At 36.4% G+C, this 22,319-nt stretch overlaps 1 protein-coding gene across 2 annotated transcripts in view; it reads left to right on the top strand.

Annotated features, from left to right (window-relative positions):
• The window catches only part of MTREX (Mtr4 exosome RNA helicase), a 37,013-nt gene that overhangs the window by 11,532 nt on the left and 3,162 nt on the right, over nucleotides 1-22,319 (top strand). For both annotated transcript variants that reach the window (XM_026716682.2, XM_026716674.2), the window contains exons 12-25: nucleotides 24-103; nucleotides 973-1,083; nucleotides 1,667-1,768; nucleotides 2,059-2,184; nucleotides 7,039-7,189; nucleotides 8,585-8,757; nucleotides 10,231-10,299; nucleotides 14,242-14,370; nucleotides 15,801-15,911; nucleotides 16,788-16,976; nucleotides 17,989-18,152; nucleotides 19,252-19,357; nucleotides 20,705-20,761; nucleotides 21,696-21,858. In XM_026716682.2, the coding sequence (XP_026572467.1) occupies nucleotides 24-103; nucleotides 973-1,083; nucleotides 1,667-1,768; nucleotides 2,059-2,184; nucleotides 7,039-7,189; nucleotides 8,585-8,757; nucleotides 10,231-10,299; nucleotides 14,242-14,370; nucleotides 15,801-15,911; nucleotides 16,788-16,976; nucleotides 17,989-18,152; nucleotides 19,252-19,357; nucleotides 20,705-20,761; nucleotides 21,696-21,858 (1,731 nt within the window). The remainder of the gene's footprint in view (nucleotides 1-23; nucleotides 104-972; nucleotides 1,084-1,666; nucleotides 1,769-2,058; nucleotides 2,185-7,038; nucleotides 7,190-8,584; nucleotides 8,758-10,230; nucleotides 10,300-14,241; nucleotides 14,371-15,800; nucleotides 15,912-16,787; nucleotides 16,977-17,988; nucleotides 18,153-19,251; nucleotides 19,358-20,704; nucleotides 20,762-21,695; nucleotides 21,859-22,319) is intronic.

Genomic DNA, 22,319 nt, shown 5'->3' with positions numbered 1-22,319 from the left:
ATCCATATCCTTTTATCTTTCAGATGAAGAAAAAAGGATGGTTGAGGAAGTGTTTAACAATGCAATTGATTGTTTGTCTGATGAAGACAAGAAGCTCCCACAAGTGAGTGCTTAAGGGTACATGAGTTTATTTGCATGTAGCAACATAGGACCAATGCCTTTTAAAGTTTTTTTTAATCCCCACCTTTATTATTTTTACAAGTATTTTATAAATAATGTAAAGCAGCAAACATAGCTAATACTCCTATTCTCTCTACAACAACAACCCTATGAAGTGAATTGGGCCGAGAAACTGATTGTCCCAAAATCACCCAGCCGGCTTTCATGATTTAAGGCAGGAGAAAACTCAGGTCTCCTGTTTTTAGGCTGGAGCCTTAACTACTAGATCAAACCAGTTCTTGTTTTCTTAGCAACAAAGAAAAACCATGCAAAAGCTGCCCTTTTAATTTAATGAGAAAATCTGCAACAACAAATACATTTTGATGTCTGTTTTAATATTTTGTTAATACTAATGCTACACTTCCATAACCTTTGCAAAATTCCTGTTTGAGTCCTTTGCACAACCCTAATTAACAAAATCCTTTCTCTTCCAATCTTCTCTCTGATTTCAACCTCATCAAAGGGCTTTCTCTAGATGTAAGGACACATTTGTGTGCCATTTTGTTTATCTTCTTCTAACATGTCAGATTTTTATGAAACTTCCATATGTCAGTTGGACTTGTTACAGTGCTGGCTTTTGAACACTCTTGTCTTTTAAGATTTAGCTTTTGTATATTTGATGGCTTTAACAGAAGGATCAGTTGGGGAAATCAAACATTAGATCCTTCTTGTTTCTTTTGAGATCAGTATATTAGTACAGTATTTGAATATCTATGATATTGCCACCACAACGTAATTTTGCACATCTGTTTTAATCCTAGTGCTAATGAGTAAAATATGAAATAAGATTGTCTCTTATTTTTGGACATACAGGTTGAACACGTGCTTCCACTTTTAAAACGTGGTATTGGAATCCATCATGGTGGCTTACTTCCTATTTTGAAGGAAACCATTGAAATTCTTTTCTCTGAAGGGCTGATAAAAGTATGTACTTTCAACCTTATACTGTAATACACATTTTCACATCTAAATTCAGTCAGAAAAATACTATTTTTATTGTGTTGTGCTGGGTTTTATGATACAGTCATATAGTCTCAATATTATACCTGAACTTAGTGAGTCTGTTTTTCAAATAAAAATTTAAAACCATCAAAATAGTGAATAGTGGCTGAGTAGAGGTGAAGGACTAGTAATTTGGGGTCTTTTGGTGAACTTACTCCTAAAGCATATGGCATTCAGGTAACATGTTACATAACAGCTTTGTCCAGCTTGAATACTATTGGAAGTTTTTCACAGAACGGTTCACGTACTAAATACCTTCTCATGCAAGAAAGTCATTAATGAAGGAGTGCTGAACACCAAGTGTATGCAGCTGTGGGTTTAATATAGAGAAACCTGGTTAATAAAAAATACCTTTTAGCTCACAGCTATACTATGGGAATTGTACATTTAAAATTTGTTAGTTGTCTGCTTTTTTCTTACTTGTGACTTTAAACTATATAGTTGAATCTGCGTACTTTGGTATGTGGTAATGATTTTTTAAAAATACATTTCTACCTTCACTTAGGCCTTATTTGCTACGGAGACTTTTGCTATGGGAATAAACATGCCAGCAAGGACAGTGCTATTTACAAGCGCCCGGAAGTATGATGGAAAAGATTTCCGATGGGTAAGCATTGATCTTTATGAACTGTTTTTTGCATGGGTGTGTCCTGTCTGGATAGAGACCACCCAGTCATGTGATCACCAAGCCACACCCAGTCAGCAAGCCATGTCCACCTAGTCATGTGACCAAGCCACACCCACAAATTAGGCCACTCCCACAGAACCCATTGTTAAGGCATTTGAATCCCAACCCCGGTTAAGATATGAATTATTGTATTATGTTAGATAGATATAATATATTGATAGTGATAGAAGGTGCATTAATATTTAGTCTTAATTGCTTTATATTTTCAGATTTCCTCGGGTGAATACATTCAGATGTCTGGTCGTGCTGGCCGCCGAGGCATGGATGATCGAGGAATAGTCATTTTAATGGTGGATGAAAAGATGAGTCCAACAATTGGAAAACAGCTTCTAAAAGTATTTTGATGTTTGATTAGAAAATTCTGAAAATGTGTGAGAAACATATAGTTAAATGCAAAATAGACATTTCTGGAATGCCCTGTTCTGGTCTAAAGAAATTCAGGGATAGCTTATTTTTGTGGAACTTTACCTTTTGGAACTGGGAGTAATTTATCCTGTTATGGATGCAGCCCAGACCTATTTAGATCAGAACAATATGGGTTGCATTTGTGGGTTGAGATCTGGCATCCCTAGAATTTTACAATAAGGTATGCTCATTAGCATTAATACTGATGGTATTCAAATGTTAAAGTTTCTATCAAAGATGTTCTTGGTTCCGTTTTGTTTCTTTTGGCCCAGTTCAAGTATACTTCCTAATTTATGACCAATATGTAAGTTATTATAGTTTTCTTTTTTAAATTGAGGCACTCTAGGTTTCAAACAATCAGATACTTGTTAGCAGTTACTGATTGGCATGTCATATTGCATGAACTGAAATTGCAGAGTTGTGTGTGCATGTTTATAGAATACATTCCAATGATCTGAATGCATAGTTAAAGTGATCTTTTTAATCAACTTGGATTATTATTCCTTTTATTTAAAATAGTATGAAATAACACGGCATATCTTGTGGAACATTGTGAGGAGTTTTGATTGAGGATATGGAATAGTATAAACAAACCAGAGCATTTGTTTCATAAATATGCATTCATCATGTGCAGAACCAGCAGTTCAGAATTAAAACTGCTATCCTCTTTCCGTTCTATAAGCTTCCCCTTTCTCTTGAAGTCCATTGTCCCTTTGATTGCAACAGACATAAGATGCATACCATGATGAGACTGAGAAATATATAGCTTATCACGTTTAGAGAAGGATACATTCAATATCATTCTCATCAGAAGAAAAAAAGATAAATTCAGTAATTATTTTACTGGGTACAAGGACCAAAAATAGATAGGCAATTCATTGTTTTCATTTGCAACACTAATACATATGTTGTTGTTGTAAACCTAAAATAATTGTTATGTTTAAACTACTGAGTAGACCTTGTAATAATTTTTCTTCTCTGAATGAATGGCATACTGTCCTTTAAAGTACAGTGATAGTGCATACAGAAAAATGCAGTGACAGTAATTGATTCTGGTATTAACATAGAATATATTCTTGGTTATGAAAGCTGAAGAGCATGGTCTTCTGCCAATATTTTGTCCTGTACTATAATGTAATGTTTTAGTTATAGCCGAGGTATTTTAGTACTAGCGACTAGGGCATTATTTTTTTCCTAATAGGGTTTGTTTCAAGGAAGGTCAGCTCCAAAGCTAATTTTCAAGGCTAATTTCCTGATATGGACACACAAGCCAGAGTTCCAGAATTTGGCAAAAGGAGCACCATTTTCATTATTTCTTTAATAATCTGGAGTCAAGAGAAAAATTTGTACAAGTACCAGCTGTCTTTTTATTGCATTCCTGTGTCCAACTCTTTACAGATTATTAAAAATATTATAAAGACATTCTGTAGTTCAGAAAAGTATCGCTCTAATTGGGAATGTCTTGGGAGTGTAAGCTAGGATCCCAAACATAGTAGATCACATTATAATGATCTAGGTTAGGATCCTGAAACTGAGAATTAAACGTAGTTGTGTGATCCTTTCAGATCAAAGTTATATTCAGATATTCAGACAAATAGTTGCTTGCCTTGATGTAGAATGCTAAGGAAGTTTTGTGATGCATTCACATTTTGTTTTACTTCATGTTTTACTATTTTTTCCCCTGCCTTGTTTTACATTTATCCTTCTGGTTAATTTGTCGTTGAAAGTCATCCTCTGAGCTTGCCCCATTTATTGCAAGATGGAGGCACAAGTCTTCAAAAAAGCTGGAATCCGTGCTACTGTAGAGGCTCCCAGTATAAATATCAGTTGAACTCCCAGACCTAATTGCAGCTTTGCCTGCTTTTACATTAACTCATCTGCATATGTTTCCAAACATTGCATGTGTGGGCAGGCTTTGAAAAACTTAACAGACTTCAGTTTGTCAAAGGATGTGACCTGCCAGCATGAAAAACCTGGCAGAGAGGATGACTTGGCATTCAGCAATGGTACAGTATTTAGTGTCCTGATGGTTTTCTTTAAACCATTTTGTAAAAAAAAAAAAAATGAATTCCAGACAGCTAATTTTATATTATAAGAAAGCGTCTTGCAAAATATTGAGAATCCCAATTTCAAGAATGAAAAGCAGTATGTTCTTATGCTTGCGATCACTTCCTTTGTCTATAGTGACATTGTAGAGATTTTTATAGTGTTGCTTTTTTAAGGAGTCAGTGTTATATCGGCAAGTTAGATAAAATTAGGATTTTATCTGACTTGTTAACATGAGCACTGAAATGGGAAGAAGACTCTTACCAACTCACTCTTTTTGCACAGATAGAAAATAGTCTGTGCCCAGTTAATATAGGGTGTCTGAGGTGAGCCACTTGGGATCTCTGGTATTTCAGGAAAACACTTTGAGAATCACTCATGCAGCATCTGCCATTTAAAGAATTGCATAGGGCCTCGAGCTCTTCATGTTTGACTTTTGTATGTTCTCATTGCAGATGCTTGAGTGAACCTATGTCCACACAGCTCTGTGTTATGGGCTAATTGATCAGGTCCATGATATATTTGTTGTTTGACACTGATCTGATCAATTCTCACAATTTTTGCTTCCCGGCAAGAGTAGATCTGTCTACACAGAGCACCTTTTTTAATATAGTGAGGATCCAGTGCTAGGAAGGTAGACAAAGATGGCCCCATACTACTGGGATCTTGAAAGATGAATGCTTTACTACAGGGGTGGGAAACGGTGGGTCCTTTATGACCTGTGGACTTCAACTCCCAGAATTCCTGAGCCAGCATGGCTCAGGAATTCTGGGAGTTGAAGTTTAGAAGTCATAAAGGAGGAGCCATAGTTCTCCACTTCTGCTTTAGGCTACCATGGTGTGACAGAAAAATGATAATTCCTTGGCTGCTGCTGGGTCTGTTGCTGTTTTCACTGGTAGCTTGATACTAACAGGAAGCTGCTCTTTTTTACTTTAGTTTTGACCAGGACTTCATCTAACATAGCTGCTATAAAGATAATCTCTGGAAATGTTTCTGGGACTGGAAAAGAAATGGCAGTATTTCAAAACACCCTTAACAATAAGCAGATGTGTTTTCAGGGTCAGTCTATCTGGAAAATGATAACTAGCCCATAACGTTTTGGATTCTGGCAAAAAAGGGTTCACATGCCTTTCAGATACCCTGTCAATGAATTCCTTAATAAGTGCTAGGATTTTGGCTTAGTCAGTTTTCAAGATTCTGTGTATACATTTGATACCTTGTTGACAATAAATCTAAAGAATGATTCACATGAATCTTTCTTCCTGGATGGTTTTTACTATCAGAGCTTAACATCTGCCTTTAATTTCTGTCATTGGAGTCTGCATGTGACAGAGGTGCTCTTTCGTGGCCCCCCAAAATGCATTGAGTCTGGTCTAAAACCTGTCACTTTAGACAATGTGTTAACATCTTGATAGACTGACACCAGATATCTAGGAAACTGCTATAGGGATTGTTTGGACCATAAGATCACACAGCTTGGGAGATGGGTTCTGTTGCCTTGAAGCATTGACCGTGTAAGTCCTATTTAAAAGAATGCCATTGCGTCTGTCATTGGGATTTCCTTTCAGCTCATGGTTTTCAGTCTAAGAAAGCTGGTATTTATTTCCTGACAAAACCTTTAAGACCTCTTATGGGGCTTGAGGCAAAATGTAAAAATGTTAGGAAGTGGTTGGTGGCTTGAATTTTATGGGCCTTCTTGGTCAGAAAGCTAAAGTGTTATGTGAAAATAATTTTGCAGGAACCATAAGATCCATTTTTCCCTCCTCCAATAATAATTCTCTACATTTAACTGCTTAGAAAAAATAGAGCCATCAGAGAAAATACAACTTTGTGAATCCTCACCCACCCCCTAACCTCCAGATATTATTAATGATATGTGACATTTTTTGAGGCAGCTTCTTCTAAGAGGCTTTGTAGGGGCTAGGCAAGATGGCATTTTTTTCTCTTGTATCTCTAAAACAGGGATTGCTTATGAGTTAGGCCAAGGGTCTTCAGACTTGGCAAGTTTAAGACTTGTGGACTTCAACTCCCAGAATTCCTGAGCTAACATGACTGGAGGAGGAATTCTGGGAGTTGAAGTCCACAAGTCTTAAAGCTGTCAAGTTTGAAGACCCCTGAGTTAGGCTGTATAGATTTCATGTTCAGTACTGAAGAGCCTGAAAGCACTGCAATCTAGCAATAGAAATGTAGGTACAGGCTCCTAAAGAGAATGTGGTTCTAAATCATCATGCTTCTCCCTTCTGGGCCTATTGGTACTTCAGCTTCCCAAAGAGATTGAGGACAACCCCACTGTCACTAAGGAAATTACTTTCTACTACCTTCTAAACAGATTCTAGACAAAAAAAATATTGCCTGCTAGGACAAAAAGCCTGAGGAATACAATATTGATGGCTTTCAGGAATAACAGCAAAAATAATTTCTTACGTTTTTTTAATCAACATGTTTTTCATACTTATGGTCTGTGTCATTGCGGAGAGGGTTAGAGAGGGAGAGGGGAATCTATGGAATTTGCATCTTCCATGTTGAGAGGATTCTCTATGTATGCAGGTTTGCCTGTTAGATCTACTTTGGAATTAATATGACATCCTGAAATGTTTGGCAGAGTTCTTACTAGGCACAAATTGTATTCATCCAGGTATTATTTAAAATAGGGAGATAACTTCTTTCCTCAGATAAAATCTTTTATGATTCTAATTCCTTATGCTACCTAATTTTGCTAATCTTATTTTTCTTTCTAGGGATCTGCTGATCCTTTAAACAGTGCTTTCCATTTGACCTACAACATGGTACTAAATTTGCTGCGTGTAGAAGAAATTAATCCAGAATACATGTTAGAAAAATCTTTTTACCAGTTTCAGCATTACAGAGCTATTCCAGGAGTAGTTGAAAGTAAGTTTTTAACAATACCTAATAGTTTGAAAGTTGATGTACAATTATGCTAAAGTGTTTACTTCCACAGTGTTCTCTGCTGCAATTGTTATCCTATTACAAAACTGCAATTTAGCACAATGGCTGTTCCCACAGAACTGGAGAATACTCAGTAGTTTCTTATTTCCTTTCTTTGAATAAAACATAAACGCTAAAGTACAGATGGCCCACTGTTTCAAATAAGATTTTCCATGCAGGTTTTTGAGGTTGGGAGTAGCTATATAGTCTATCCCACACATTTAGGGCACCATTTATGGGCCTCCCCATGGATTTGTTTAATAACAACCAATTCAGCTCTCTCTGTGGCAAGACTCATATAATTGAATAAACTACTACTGGAACAAAGCAAGGCCTCTTCTTAATTATACAGGTCTCTCCAGGTCAGAAGGTCAAATATGCATAATTTTTCCAGTAATTTTTGCTTTTGTGTTTTTTGTTTGCTTTGTTTTATTCTGGTTTTTTATATGTGCATTTTTAATGTAATTTGAAAACCACTCTAAACCATTATGTTGTGTCTTATACATTTTTAATGAATTTTTTTTTTAAAAAAAATCTCTTGTGGGGTCTGCAGAATTAGTTTCTGGGGAAAATTGCTGAGCTGAAATAGGACAGACGTTAGCTCTGATTGCTTTATAGTTTCAGCTAAGATAATGGTAATATTATCTTACAGAGTCTGGCCATTACATAACCTATTCTGATATGTAGGCATGAAACTTTTGGGAAAGAGCTCCAGCACAGCAGAATTTCAGCAATATATAAGAGTCACATATTCGCCTATTATATGCTTGGAATCTCCTAATTGAGATCCTTTGAGCAAAACTTCAAGTGAAAATTGATTGGATTTTGCTGTTTTGAAAATATGAGAATTAATAGAAAGCACAACATTCTTACATTATTGGAGTCTTTTTAAGGCATACTAACAAGCTGAAATTTACCACTAACTCTCCTGAACATTTTGGACAAATATACCAATGTTCCTTGCAACCTTTTATGTTAAAACACATAAATGTTAATATCAAGAAGATTTTAACAATACAGTGTGCAAACTGGTCTTCAGAAATAAGAATCAAATATACTGTAACAAAAACTATTGTTTGGGGACAACCACTCTACACATTCTCATAAACGTAAGTCCTGTTCTGTTCTCGCTTGGCAGTTAAGCCAGCATAAAACATACGAAATTCCTAATGTTCTGGGACATGTTGACAAGGATATGGGAGAGATAACAAAGTCTCTAAGTCCTGCAGATTTTTTTCTATGAGAACATAGTGCTTTTTGTGGGAAAAATCAGAGTCATAATTCATTACAATATTGGATCCTTCATATAACAATTTGTTTTACAATATGTATTTTCAGAAGTTAATAATTTGGAACAACAGTATAATGAGATTGAAATTCCAAATGAAGAAAATGTGATCATCTATTATAAAATTAGACAGCAACTTGCTAAACTGGGTAAAGAAATAGAGGAATATATTCATAAGCCAAAGTACTGCCTGCCATTTTTACAACCTGGAAGACTAGTAAAAGTAAGTTACTAATAGTAATCATCTGCATTTTTAAAACGTGTACTTTCCAATAACAGAGTCAAGTTTTAAATACTGCTGTTCTTCAACATAGTGATTTCATATATTAAGGGACTATGTTTGTAACTTTAACCCTTAATTAATGAAACATTCAGTATATGCCATAGATCCATCATAGTTACAAGAAACATATCAGATTATGTAGAACGGAAGTTAGGCATGACTAAACATTCTCACAATTTGGACAGTTAATTTAAAGTGTGATTCCATTAAAATAAATTTATATTTAGTATCAATAAATAATCCCCAAACATCAGAAATTCAGTATAACAAATCTACCCATAGTGTGTGTGTTTTATTGTACAATGGAAAATATTTTAGAGATCCACCAGAAAGGCACATGTCTATTAAGGATCAGTAATTGAATAACTTGTGTTTGCTTATTCTCCTGATTTAATATTATTTTTAATGCATGTTCTAGGGATATATATATATATATATATATATATATATATATATATATATATATATATATATATATATATTATATTTTCTGAGGTTCTCGCGGGTACCAACTCAAATCCCCCAGCAACTAAGACTAACCTGAGCACAACCAAGCCCCCACCTGAACAGAACACGCCTCCAACCAATCAGAACACGGCCAACCCCCAACCAATCAGAACACAGCCAAAACCCTACCAATGAGAACACACCCCCACCCAATCAGAACACAGCTAAGCCCCCACCCAATCAAGTCCCACCCCCACTAGCAGTTAAAAGGAAGAAGCAGCTGCAATCTCACATCACTCTGAGAAGCAGAGAGCCGGAGACAGAAGCCTGAAGATGATGAATGAGACTTCATCGAAACGTTGCCTAGATACTTCGAATCTTACGCGGAGAAAACCCGAACAACCAAAGATACACACACACACACACACACACACACACACACACACACACATATATATATGGAATTCATTTTGTTTTCAGTTTTCTAATAGGTGGTTTCAGTTTAATTTGTTACCTTTTGATAATAAAAACCAGTATTTTCTAATATTATTTGTAAATTATGACTGGAAACACTGATTTAGAAATCAGCTTATAGGAGCATTTGGCAAAAAGGTGTTCAATAGCAGTTCCTTTTCCTTCAGGATCCAGTGGAAAGGCAAACAGCTCATCTAGTATCAGTGCAATCCATTGGGATGGAGTTAGATGGAAATACTCTGACTTCGCTCCATACTATTAGAAGTGCATGAAGAAACAGCTCTTAAATTTAGTCGTTAAATTATTTTAAAGTTTTTCTTGTTATTCTTGCTGTTCTCATTATATTTTTGATTTTATATTTTACTTTCACAACACAAAATATGCCTGATATCTTTTCCAACTCTCTTTTTTGTGAGCATTATTTTATCTAACTACTTTATAAAAAGCATTCCCTTATTCAAAATAATATACAAGTTTAATATCTATTCTCAGGTAAAAAATGAAGATGATGACTTTGGTTGGGGAGTGGTGGTTAATTTTTCCAAGAAATCCAATGTGAAGGTAAGATAAAATGATTTTCCTCAATGCTGAATAAATATATCAGTATAAATGTTGAAGGCATGTGCTTTGAGCTGGACACAGACTGTCTGAATTGGCTGTCCTATGCAAGGAACTATCTGAATACAGAACACTTACAGATCCCTAACTGCATTTTATTTTATTATAGGAGTATTTATAACCCTAACACATTGTTCTAACAGTTACAGTTCAGTTAGCTGATTACATCAGGTTACAACTCTATCCCATTAGCTGTTTTGGATGGTACTTATGAAGAGTACCAGAACTACTAAAAGTACTGCAAAAATTTTTTTTTTCTTTTTGGGAAAGTTGGAATTCAAAGTGTTTGGGAAAGAATTATCAAAGGTGCAAAGTCTAGTGGTAGTGGTGGAAAATCCATGTTTCTATGCTGTAATGCAGTCAAAGTTGTTTTGCATTTGCATATTTTGCTTTTAGTCTATGCACATAATCTATTATTTTAATAGAAAGCGATAAAACTCCTTTGAGAGTATTCTAAATGACCTACTTTGCTATCCATTGAGAATGCAACAGATAGCAGAGATGTGATCCAATACTGGCTTCTTCATATTTCCATGGAGTATTTGATGCATATGTTACTCTGTTCCAAGTTTGGGTAAACAGCAGTTGAAAATAGTTGGCTTCTAGCTGCTTTTGCACATATGGATTGCATTCTGAATGCAGTTCAAGATAACATGAGTAAATACAGGTTTTGAAATCAAAATTAAAACAGTTGCTATATGTATCATGAATGGAATAGGATGGTCTCATTCACAGCTATTTTTATGAATAAATACTTGGATTATTTGGTAATATAATAGTAAAATAAAACATATGCTTCTGCTTATATCTGGACATTTCATAGAAACCTATGATAAAATAGGAAATCTGTACAGTGTCTTCCAAAAAATCTTTTTTTAAATACTCTGCCCTCATATTCAAATCTTTTTAACCTTAGTAGGCCATGATTGTCATACACTGCTCAAAAAAATAAAGGGAACACAAAAATAAGACATCCTAGATCTGAATGAATGAAATATTCTTATTAAATACTTTGTTCATTACATAGTTGAATGTGCTGACAACAAAATCACACAAAAAATATCAATGGAAATCAAATTTAGCAACCCATGGAGGTCTGGATTTGGAGTTACACGCAAAATTAAAGTAGAAAAAAACACTACAGGCTGATCCAACTTTGATGTAATGTCCTTAAAACAAGTCAAAATGAGGCTCAGTAGTGTGTGTGGCCTCCACGTGCCTGTATGACCTCCCTACAATGCCTGGGCATGCTCCTGATGAGGTGGCGGATGGTCTCCTGAGGGATCTCCTCCCACACCTGCACTAAAACATCCGCCAACTCCTGGACAGTCTATGGTGCAACGTGGCCTTGGTAGATGGAGCAAGACATGATGTCCCAGATGTGCTCAATTGGATTCAGGTCTGAGGAACGGGTGGGCCAGTCTATAGCATCAATGCCTTCGTCTTGCAGGAACTGCTGACACACTCCAGCCACATGAGGTCTAGCATTGTCTTGCATTAGGAGGAACCCAGGGCCAACCGCACCAGCATATGGTCTCACAAGGGGTCTGAGGATCTCATCTCGATACCTAATGGCAGTCAGGCTACCTCTGGTGAGCACATGGAGGGCTGTGTGGCCCCCTAAAGAAATGCCAACACACACCATTACTGACCCACTGCCAAACTGATCATGCTGGAGGATGTTGCAGGCAGCAGAATGTTCTCCATGGCGTCTCCAGACCCTGTCATGTCTGTCACATGTGCTCAGTGTGAACCTGCTTTCATCTGTGAAGAGCACAGGGCGCCAGTGGCAAATTTGCCAATCTTGGTGTTCTCTGGCAAATGCCAAACGTTTTGCACAGTGTTGGGCTGTAAGCACAACCCCCACCTGTGGAAGTCGGGCCCTCATACTACCTTCATGGAGTCTGTTTCTGACCATTTGAGCAGCCACATGCACATTTGTAGCCTGCTGGAGGTCATTTTGCAGGGCTCTGGCAGTGCTCCTCCTGTCCCTCCTTGCACAAAGGTGGAGGTAGCAGTCCTGATACTGGGTTGTTGCCCTCCTACGGCCTCCTCCACGTCTCCTGATGTACTCGCCTGTCTCCTTGTCGCGCCTCCATGCTCTGGACACTATGCTGACAGACACAGCAAACCTTCTTGCCATAGCTCCCATTGATGTGCCATCTTGGATGAGCTGCACTACCTGAGCCACTTGTGTGGGTTGTAGACTCCGTCTCATGCTACCACTAGAGTGAAAGCACTGCCAGCATTCAAAAGTGACCAAACCATCAGCCAGAAAGCATAGGAACTGAGAAGTGCTCTGTGGTCACCATCTGCAGAACCACTCCTTTATTGGGGATGTCTTGCTAACTGCCTATGCTTTTCACCTGTTGTCTATTCCATTTGCACAACAGCATGTGAAATTGATTGTCAATCAGTGTTGCTACCTAAGTGGACAGTTTGATTTCACAGAAGTGTGATTGACTTGGGAGTTACATTGTGTTGTTTAAGTGTTCCTTTTATTTTTTTTTAGCAGTGTATTTCAGTCCTATCATCTAATTTGGCTATCATCAAAATATATACTATCACAAAGAATTATCTTAACAGTTAGTGGTTCCCTACAAATTGAAGAATTTTATCTTAGAAGCACTTTGTTCAATTAAGGCTCTTAGTGCTCTTTTATCCAACTGGCAAGAATAATGTGTTAATGGCATAGTAGATGTCAATAAGAAAATTACTGTTTTATGACAAATTCCCTACCGGTTATTATTTATCAAGACATAAGATCTCTCCTGGATCAGGCCAAAATCTTAATCTAGTTGAGCGTCCTGTTTCCCTTTTTGACCAATCAGTTTAGAAATACAAAAAATTATTTATGACTTGCAGTTAACAGGAGCAACAAGTTATTTTAGGACAAAATTCAGTTATAGAAAGGTGGGAACTTGGAATATTAAAGAGAAAAATGTGTAAGCATAGTTCAATTGTAATATGGAAACAATTCCTAGGCTAGGAATGGGTGCTAGGGCACCGCGTTCTTTAAAATTAAGGTTATGTTTTGCTCCTGATTCTTGCTGGTTCTTAGAAATCTAATAAAGAAACTATATGGCAATTGTCCCAATTGCAAATTTAATAGTGGCATTATTATTAATTGAAAATAGCATGTCTTTCATCAAATTCTGGATGTATCTTACGAGTAAGTCTTACTTTGCTTCCCACTTTGGATGGAATCCTCCCTTTTGCCAGAAGAATGATGGAAGGAGAAAGATCACATGTTGTATAGTTTGAACAACTATGAATTATAGAAAAGATTTTTAAGAAGCCAAGAATTCAAAGCCATATTTTAAAAATCAAGCTCCTGTCCATTGCTGAAAACAGATGAAATTTTTCATAAACGTTTTTAATTGTGCATAAACCGTTTCATTGTAAAGGGAAATACAGTATGTTTATATTGTTCATATAGGACAGTGATGGCTAACCTTTTTGTCGTTGCGTACCAAAAGTGAGTGCATGCGCGCAGCCATAATGCAATGCACGCACAACACCTCCCCCCGCGCTTCCCATGCACGTGCGACCCCTGCACATGCACATGTGACCCCGTGTGCCCCCATGCATCCCGGCCCTCGTGCATGCACGGCAGATAACAGAAAATCAGCTGGTGGGAGGTGCACGCGCATGCACAGTGGAACTGAGCTGGGGCGACAGCTCATGTGCCAGCAACAATGGCTCTGCGTGCCACTTCTGGTATGCGTGCCATAGGTTCGTCATCACGGATATAGGATGTGTTCAACTTTTTACCCTTTTCCCCTCCTAAAGAACCACTATGGTACAGGAAGCCTCATAATTTCGTATTTGCTTAGTATTGAAGAATAACTCCATGCTTTTTCTGATCTTTTACTAATCTGGCAGCTTAATTCTGGTGAACTGGATCCCCTCTATATTGCTGAAGTCCTCCTACACTGTAGTAAAGACAGCCTGAAAAATTCTGCAACTGAAGCCGCAAAGCCCGCAAAACCTGACGAGAAAGGGGAGATGCAGGTGATGGGTTGTCTTTTACTGAAAATAGAGTTTGTATGTCAAAGGCACTGTCTGCAAACTTTGGGATAACACAATATTTTCTCTCTGTGTACAAATTGTTGCCAAAAACAAAGGACACAAGGTCCCTCTTTTGCTGGATGACATCAGTTTTAGCTGAGAGAGAGAAAGGGCGGGGGGGAGGGGAGGGGGGAGAGCTCTCAGAAACAATTTGCTTATATTTGTTTTTTTCAGTAAATGATTCTTCCTTCTTGCCTTTAATATAGATAACAATAGCTTCTTCCAAAGTAATGATAGAAAATTAAGGTTTAACTCCAAAATTAGACTCATAAGAGATGCATTTTTCCTTTATGTACAGGAGATGAAAATTGTTTTCATCGGTGTGCACACTAAATTAAAATTAAATTTTAAACCTTACATTAAAGACAAATCTGAGATCTGATAGATTGAACAGATGTTGATTTTCCAATGTTGAATGGTTTTCTTATTAGTGGAAATAATAATAGCATAATATAAATATGCCTATTTACAACTATTTCATTCCAATTTTACCTCAGGATAAAGCAACTAATATTTAATATTTGTTAGGTTGTTGAACATTAGTCTATACCTACAGTTGCATTTTCCTGGCTTTAAACTCTCTTGGGAAAGAAGGTCATGCATAGATTAAGAACTGGTGTAGAATTATTTGGCTATAACTTCCACTAAAGTTACATCCTCACTGCAAGATTATTCAAATTTATGTTGGGTTTCACTGTTAAATACCAGATTTGCCATTCAATATTCTGTTTATCTCATTTTCAGTCAATATGAAAGTCTTCTAAAACAGCTATAAGCGTGTTTGATAACCTGCTCATTTATAAATGTGTAATATTTGTAAACTGTCTAAATTGTTACTATTGCCACATCTGGTGGTGCTGAATTCTAGTTAAACAATTGCACAGTATGATGCAGATCATTGAATTCTAATAAAACCGGGGATTAATGCAGTTCAATCTGTGTGGGGGTAGATATACATAAAGTGTTTGTGTGCCTACAAACACACACACAGACAGAATGCATTTGTTCCTTGTTCCTGAATTTTCCTTATTTAGTTTTGAAGGCTGACAGAAAGATTTTTTTTTTAAAAAAAAACTGATTAGAAATTTTGAGAACTCCAATTTGTGAGTTTATTTTTTTTAATCTCAATAAGTTAAGCATTTTCAAGAGAGAGTTCAATTTTAAATGCAGCAAAATAAAGCAAATTTACATAAAGCAAAATTTGAACAGATTTATTACAGAAATAATCCATATTCTCCATATAGATATTGTATAACAAAATGAAAGTATGGTACTGTGCTCAGAATATGTTGCATAAAATATAATCTCTTTAATAGTTTGAAGATTAATCAAGTACATTTTTAGTTTACTTGATCACTTGTCTGTCTGAGTAGGTTGTTCCTGTCCTGGTGCATCTTCTGTCAGCCATCAGCAGCGTTCGACTCTATATACCCAAAGACTTGAGGCCTCTTGATAACAGACAGAGTGTATTGAAATCAATACAGGTAAAGCGTGTGTATGTATGAGGTATGAATGTGTGTGTGTGTGATGTATGAATGTGTGTGTGTGTGTGTTCTGTTTTTGAGGAATAAGGAAATAATAAAAATTAACAATTGAGTGGATTTAGTAAATGCTTACAAAGTGCCTAGCCCAAATAACAAATGCTGTTCTCACCACCTGATTGGACTACTGCAGTGCGCTCTAAATGGGGCTGCCTTTAAAGAACATTCAAAAGTTGCAGATGGTGCAAAGTACTAAATCCCATCCACACCTTATGGGGCTCTGAGCACATTGACAGCAGTAATATCCAGGTTCAGTTTAAAGTTTGATGTTAACCTGTAAGGCACTAAAATATCTGCACAGCTACCTCCATCAACTAGAATCCATCCTTCCTAGAGAAGCAAGTTGGGAAAACCTCTTTAGGTGTCTCCTACTGCCAGGATATTAGAGAAGTTGAAACTATAATGAGAAGCCTCCATAATAACCTTCTTTTGGTGGAATAATTTACTAGCCAAGATCAGGGTTGCTGTGATCTTTTTGGCTTTCAGAAGCAGATTGAAATACAGTTTTTTCTGGAGAGCCTTTTTGATTGCAAAGGGTAGTGCCAAGGAAATGCTTGTTTTCTCCACTTTTAAGACAATTTTAGATACGACTTACATTTTTTTTTATCTTTGAATTGTTGTGGATGTTTTCTTCTTGTAAAACTCCCAAGAGGACCCTCATGATTGAAATAGTTTAAAAATCAAATAAATATTTGGTCTGAAGATTTCTTTTTCAGGTTAATTTCTTTGCCACTTTGTTATCTGTTCTCAAGTATCGGCTATATAAATATCGCAGTGAAGAAATGTTTTAAGGGTTTGTTTTTTAAATTTTTCTTAAAGGAAGTGCAGAAACGGTTTCCTGATGGAGTTCCTTTGCTGGATCCTATTGATGACATGGGCATTAAAGATCCAGGTCTGAAAAAAGTAATCCAAAAAATAGAAGCCTTTGAACATAGGATGTATTCTCATCCACTTCACAATGATTCTAATTTGGAAACTGTATACAAACTTTGTGAAAGAAAAACACAGGTAAGGAACAAACTTGAGGCAGATAGGAGATAGCTTCACCCTCCTCCCCCCAAAAAAGCTCATAAGGGTAATTCCTACTGAAAAGTATTTTCATAATTAAAATTTCAGTAGATTTTGTTTTACAAATATAATAGCCAATTAGAAAGCGATTTGAGATTTTTATTGGAAAAGCTACCTTTCTTTCCTAATACCTTTAAATTGGCACTCTCCTATATCTTGTAATGTTCCTCAACTTATGTGCTCTCTTTTGTTGTGATCATCCACAGCCACCATGGTCAATTTTCCTGAGGAGAGAAAAAATAGTGGAAACTTTTGGCCTCTTAGTTAGGACTTTGCCTCGCGGACAAATACATAACTGACAGAGTAAAAATGAATGTTGCTTTTGATATCTGTTTTGTGAGTTGGCAAGTGTGTGTCTTGAGCCATTTTGGTATATCTCCTGACTGTCTGTAACGGACCAGTTTACTTTCTGACAATAAATCTTTCAAGCAATGACAAAGTACCCTGTTTCTCCAACAATACGCCCCCCCCCGCATGTTTTTATAGGCATGAAATGAAATTAAGCCCCTCTCCCCAAATTAAGGCCTATATTAAAACATGCGGAATGGTGGGGGGGCTTGCCTTTAGGAAGTATTTTTGTTGCACACCCGGATATGGTGCTGCCTGCATTGACCCCGATACGAAGTGCCCCACCAACACCGAGGTCAACATCCAAGTCGCCGCCTGCCCAAAGATGCAAGGGGGTGGAATTAAGTCACCCCCGAAAAGATGGCCTAGCCATTTTTTCGGGGCTCAAAAAAAAATAAGACCCAGCCTTATTATATGAGAAACACAGTATGTCAATTAGATATGTTTATTCAAATCCATTTTGGCATATAATTTAACGAAACATTTGACTTCTGCTTTCTCATTTATAAAAAGGGATTATCGTGGGTTTGCAAGTATTAATGTGGCCTGTGGCATAAAGTTGTCTTTGTTTCTTATTTCTGTTAAAATGTCTGCGTGAACGTAGATTGCTGTAGACATAAAGGCAGCTAAACGGGAATTGAAAAAAGCAAGGACTGTTTTACAAATGGATGAGCTCAAATGTCGTAAACGTGTTCTTAGAAGATTGGGCTTTGCAACCTCTTCAGATGTCATAGAGATGAAAGGACGAGTTGCTTGTGAAATCAGCAGGTAAGATGAAGATGATGATGATGTAAAAGAATCAACAAATGGACAGTTGTGTTGTTCTGAAAGTTTTTCTCTACTTTGCCTTTATGTTGGTGTTCTATGATACCGTACCATTTAGAAGAACCTATTCATACAGATATATTTGGTTTGTTAAATAATAGAGTTCAAAAGGACTGCTCAATGGGTTCTGTGAGCGTTTAATTTAGCTTATATTACTCAAGCGAACTATATATCCTCTGTCCTCTGCCAGTTAACAAGCATTTGAAACGATTTTCAAAAATGTTTTTCGATATGAAAGAACAGAGTTCTTGTTCAAAGACAGTCACAGTTCTTCTTAGTATGCTGTGCATCAGAATTCCTAAGCTCATTCTAAACTTATTTTACCCTTATCCTAAATAATTAAGTCATAGAGGTTCCACTTTTAAATTCCCATCTTAATTTATGCAGCAAATATTATAAATACAAATAATTCCCTTAACATAAAATCTTTTGAGTAGCAGAATATTCTGGGTATTACTGAATACAAGTTAATATAAAATTGGGGTAAAACAGGACGAGGTTGAGCAATCTTTCAGTTATTCTGAGGAGGAAGCGTGAATTTATTAAATTTCCTATACCCAAGTGACTCTGGGAAGCTTACAACAACTGTTATTGAATTGCTGAAAATTGCCCCACCTGTTTCCACTAGTAGAAGTTATCACTGGAAAAAGCTATTACTGGGTCAATATGTAATCCTTCGGCAATAGTAAGTCTTGGAGGAGTCAGCAGTTTCCCCAAAGCTTACTCAAAGTTTAGTACGCTAAGACTAGCTCTTATCTCCCTACCTAAGCTAAGATTGTTTACTTTGTTTAGTCAAAACACATATGACTATTTTAACTAAATCACCAACAAAATAAGTTGACTCTCAGTTCAGAAAACATTGTATCATTTACTCTTTTCTACTAGATAAATTTCCAAGAGCTGTCACACCCAACATGTATGACATCTGAACTCTTAAATGTCTTTTTCCTCTATCAGTTTTGGAAGAAGGCAGAGTGACTTTTTAAACATTGATTTTAAACATATAAATTACTAATGTTGCCATTAATTGAATCTCTTCTAGTGCAGATGAGCTTTTGCTGACAGAAATGATGTTCAATGGGCTTTTCAATGATTTATCTGCAGAACAAGCAACTGCTTTATTAAGCTGCTTTGTATTTCAAGAAAATGTAAGTTATCTTTTCCACAGAAGTGCCCATGCTAATGTGTTACAACAAAACAAATTAAAAATGAAGGGATTTGTGACACTTCTAAGACCTACTAGGTTTATTATATCGTGATAAACAGGAATTTGAGGACATGAAAAGATGCTTAGAGTATTGATAGAGAATACCAGGAGGAAATTAGCATGAGCTTCCATAAAATAGCAGTAGGGCACACTATGTTGGCTTCCTTCTCTGCCCTTATTGTTCCTGCAGTTGGTTATTCAGCAAACTTGTCCCCTTTGAGGAGTGACAGTAAGGAAGAATTGCTTCAAGACTGCACAGATAGGTTTACAAAATTCATTGAGAATTCACTCGGAACTTGACACGTACGACGGCACTAGTGTCTAATGATGTTATGTGGGATTCTTTTGAACCTGTGGAGTTCAAATAAATGAATTAGAGTCCTCTGTAGTATAAACTCAGCTATGTGCCATAGTTAAAGCTGCCAGAGAAAGAAATAATATATTGAATGATTAATGCTGCTTAAATAGGCAGGTAGTGCCTATCATTTTGAAGGAGGAAGCTGTGCAAGGAAACCTCCTTTGATTCAAATGTTCTAAGCAACGTCCAGTTGATTTCCATCGTTCTTTTTAGAGTAGGTTACTAAAAAGATGGGAGGTGAGTTTAGCCACTGAAGACTTTGAAAGAAAAGGTTCTATCTAAATAAAATGAAGTCATACTTCAATCTTGCAGATGGAACAAAAATAGTACTTGTCATCCTGTAGATAACCCATGAGAATGTGATGTCATGATGACTGTGTTTTTTAAAAATTATATTTATGTGGATTTAGTGTGCATTTTTATTATTTTGGTTTCATAGTGTTTTTATGATGTACTTTTTTATGAGCCACCCAGTTTCTGCAATTGAACTTGCATACGCTATAATGCCAAAGAAATGAACACAGGCACTTTCATGGCTCACTTCATCAGATGCATGGAGTAAATTCCTATAGGGGTGATGGGGAGTGGAAGAAAAGGAAATGACAGGGGAGGGAGGCTGGCGAGAGTCTCTTCAGCTCTCCAAACAACCCTGACCATTCCTTCTCCGTAGGAAGAGAGGAAATTTGTTGATCTGATCACTTAATAAATATGGAAATAATTCTGCAAGAAAAGTCAAGAGAACGAAATTAATTTTGGTTACAGAGCATATGTCAGAGATAACAGTGTTGGCAAGGAAGCTTTATCAAGATATTAAAAGTGTGATGACCACAGTCTGTGAAGTGTCTTTGATTCCACTTAAGGTTTTATGTGGTAGTTACATGAATTTTAAATTTGTAGAATATATAGAAGTTGTTGATGTGTTTTTTTCAGTCTAGTGAAATGCCCAAACTAACTGAACAGTTGGCAGGTCCTCTCCGACAAATGCAGGTAAATGTTTTTCAGTTCATTACTTATGCATAAGTTATTCTAATGCATGGAGCTTTTACTTAGTATAAAATGTACTACAAAATTCAGATTGAAAGCTTAAACGTAAATTGGCAAGTGTGTTTTTCTAATGAGAAAAATGCATCTGTTTACATTAGAAGACTGTATAAATTTGTCTGCTTTTCTTGTCTTGCATCTTATATCACAATTGCAATGTTAATCAAACTTCTGAGGTCCAAACTGTCTTAAAGTTATGAGTTTCACTTAATTATAAATCTTCCAGCATAATTTAAAATTGTGTCAGCCTTGGAAGCCATTTTTTTCCTATGGAGCAACAAGTTTTGTTGAATTTGATTGGATAACATGATTTGGAAGAATTTATCTCAGGAATACTCTACATTTGAAATGCTGGGAGCTCTCATAATATGGCTGTCATGGATTGGATGGATATATCTAGTTTCATTCATTTGACAGAGGGAAACTGGCAAGGATACTCTGTTATGACTTCCAATCTGTTCCTTTGATTCATTTTTATTTTCTTAAGAGTTTTGAAGTTAAAGATAAGGCTAGAAATTGACATTTCACTTTAAAAATATATGTTTAAAAAAACATGATAGGAACTATACAGTAATATCTACAATCTGATTGATGCCTCAAGGAGTATCATTTGGGAATCCCAATTTTATCCAATTAATGTGAGCTCTGCTTTAGCCTGTGCCAGCATACAGATTTCCCTCTATGAAGCAGAAGCTATTTTTACATTAAGTAATTATATTCAAATAATTACTTTATTTAGAACATAAAAGAAATGTGTAAGACATACATTTTATTTCTCCTTCAAGAATAGAAATTAAACCATGACTGTTATGTGGGCTTAAAGACAATTATTTCTGTGTTTGGTTTGCTGATTTAAATAAAATGGGTTTTCGTTTTTAAGGAATGTGCGAAAAGAATTGCCAAAGTTTCAGCAGAAGCTAAATTGGAAGTTGATGAGGAAAACTATCTCAGTTTGTTCAGACCAAACCTGATGGATGTGGTATACACATGGGCCAATGGAGCTACATTTGCTCATATATGTAAAATGACAGATGTCTTTGAAGGTATGTGCGTTTATTTTGTTGCTGGAGTTAAAAATTAAAGACTCAAATACTTTAGTTTGTAAATAGTTGTGGTTCTACCGTGTCTTTTTCACTTTGGTAATTATTCTTAAGAAAGGAAGAACGTCCAACGAAGGATCAGATAACATGGCATTGTGTCCTAATAAATGATACATTATTTTTCCCCAGTTCCTTTAGGAGGGAGAAATTGGCTTTCACATTGAAAAACACCAAATTAGTTGCTCTTTTCCCAATTCCATTACAAATTTTCATGGGTATTTTCTTTTTTAAAAAAACTATGTATTATGGCATTTGTACTGAATACACCCAGCAAACCATAGTTTCTTGGTAGGGGTAGAGCATGGGTGTCAAACTCACGGCAACACAGCATTGTCACATGATGTATTGGGACTTTTTTCCCCTTTGCTAAACCGGGTGGGAGCGGGGCCAGCACATGATGCATG

The sequence above is a fragment of the Pseudonaja textilis genome, chromosome 2 (genome assembly GCF_049901715.1).
Source record: "Pseudonaja textilis isolate UNSWEBS1 chromosome 2, rPseTex1.2, whole genome shotgun sequence".
Lineage (NCBI taxonomy): Eukaryota > Metazoa > Chordata > Lepidosauria > Squamata > Elapidae > Pseudonaja > Pseudonaja textilis.
The sequence above is the reverse complement of the archived record's forward strand: the minus strand, read 5'-3'. Positions and strand labels throughout refer to the sequence as shown.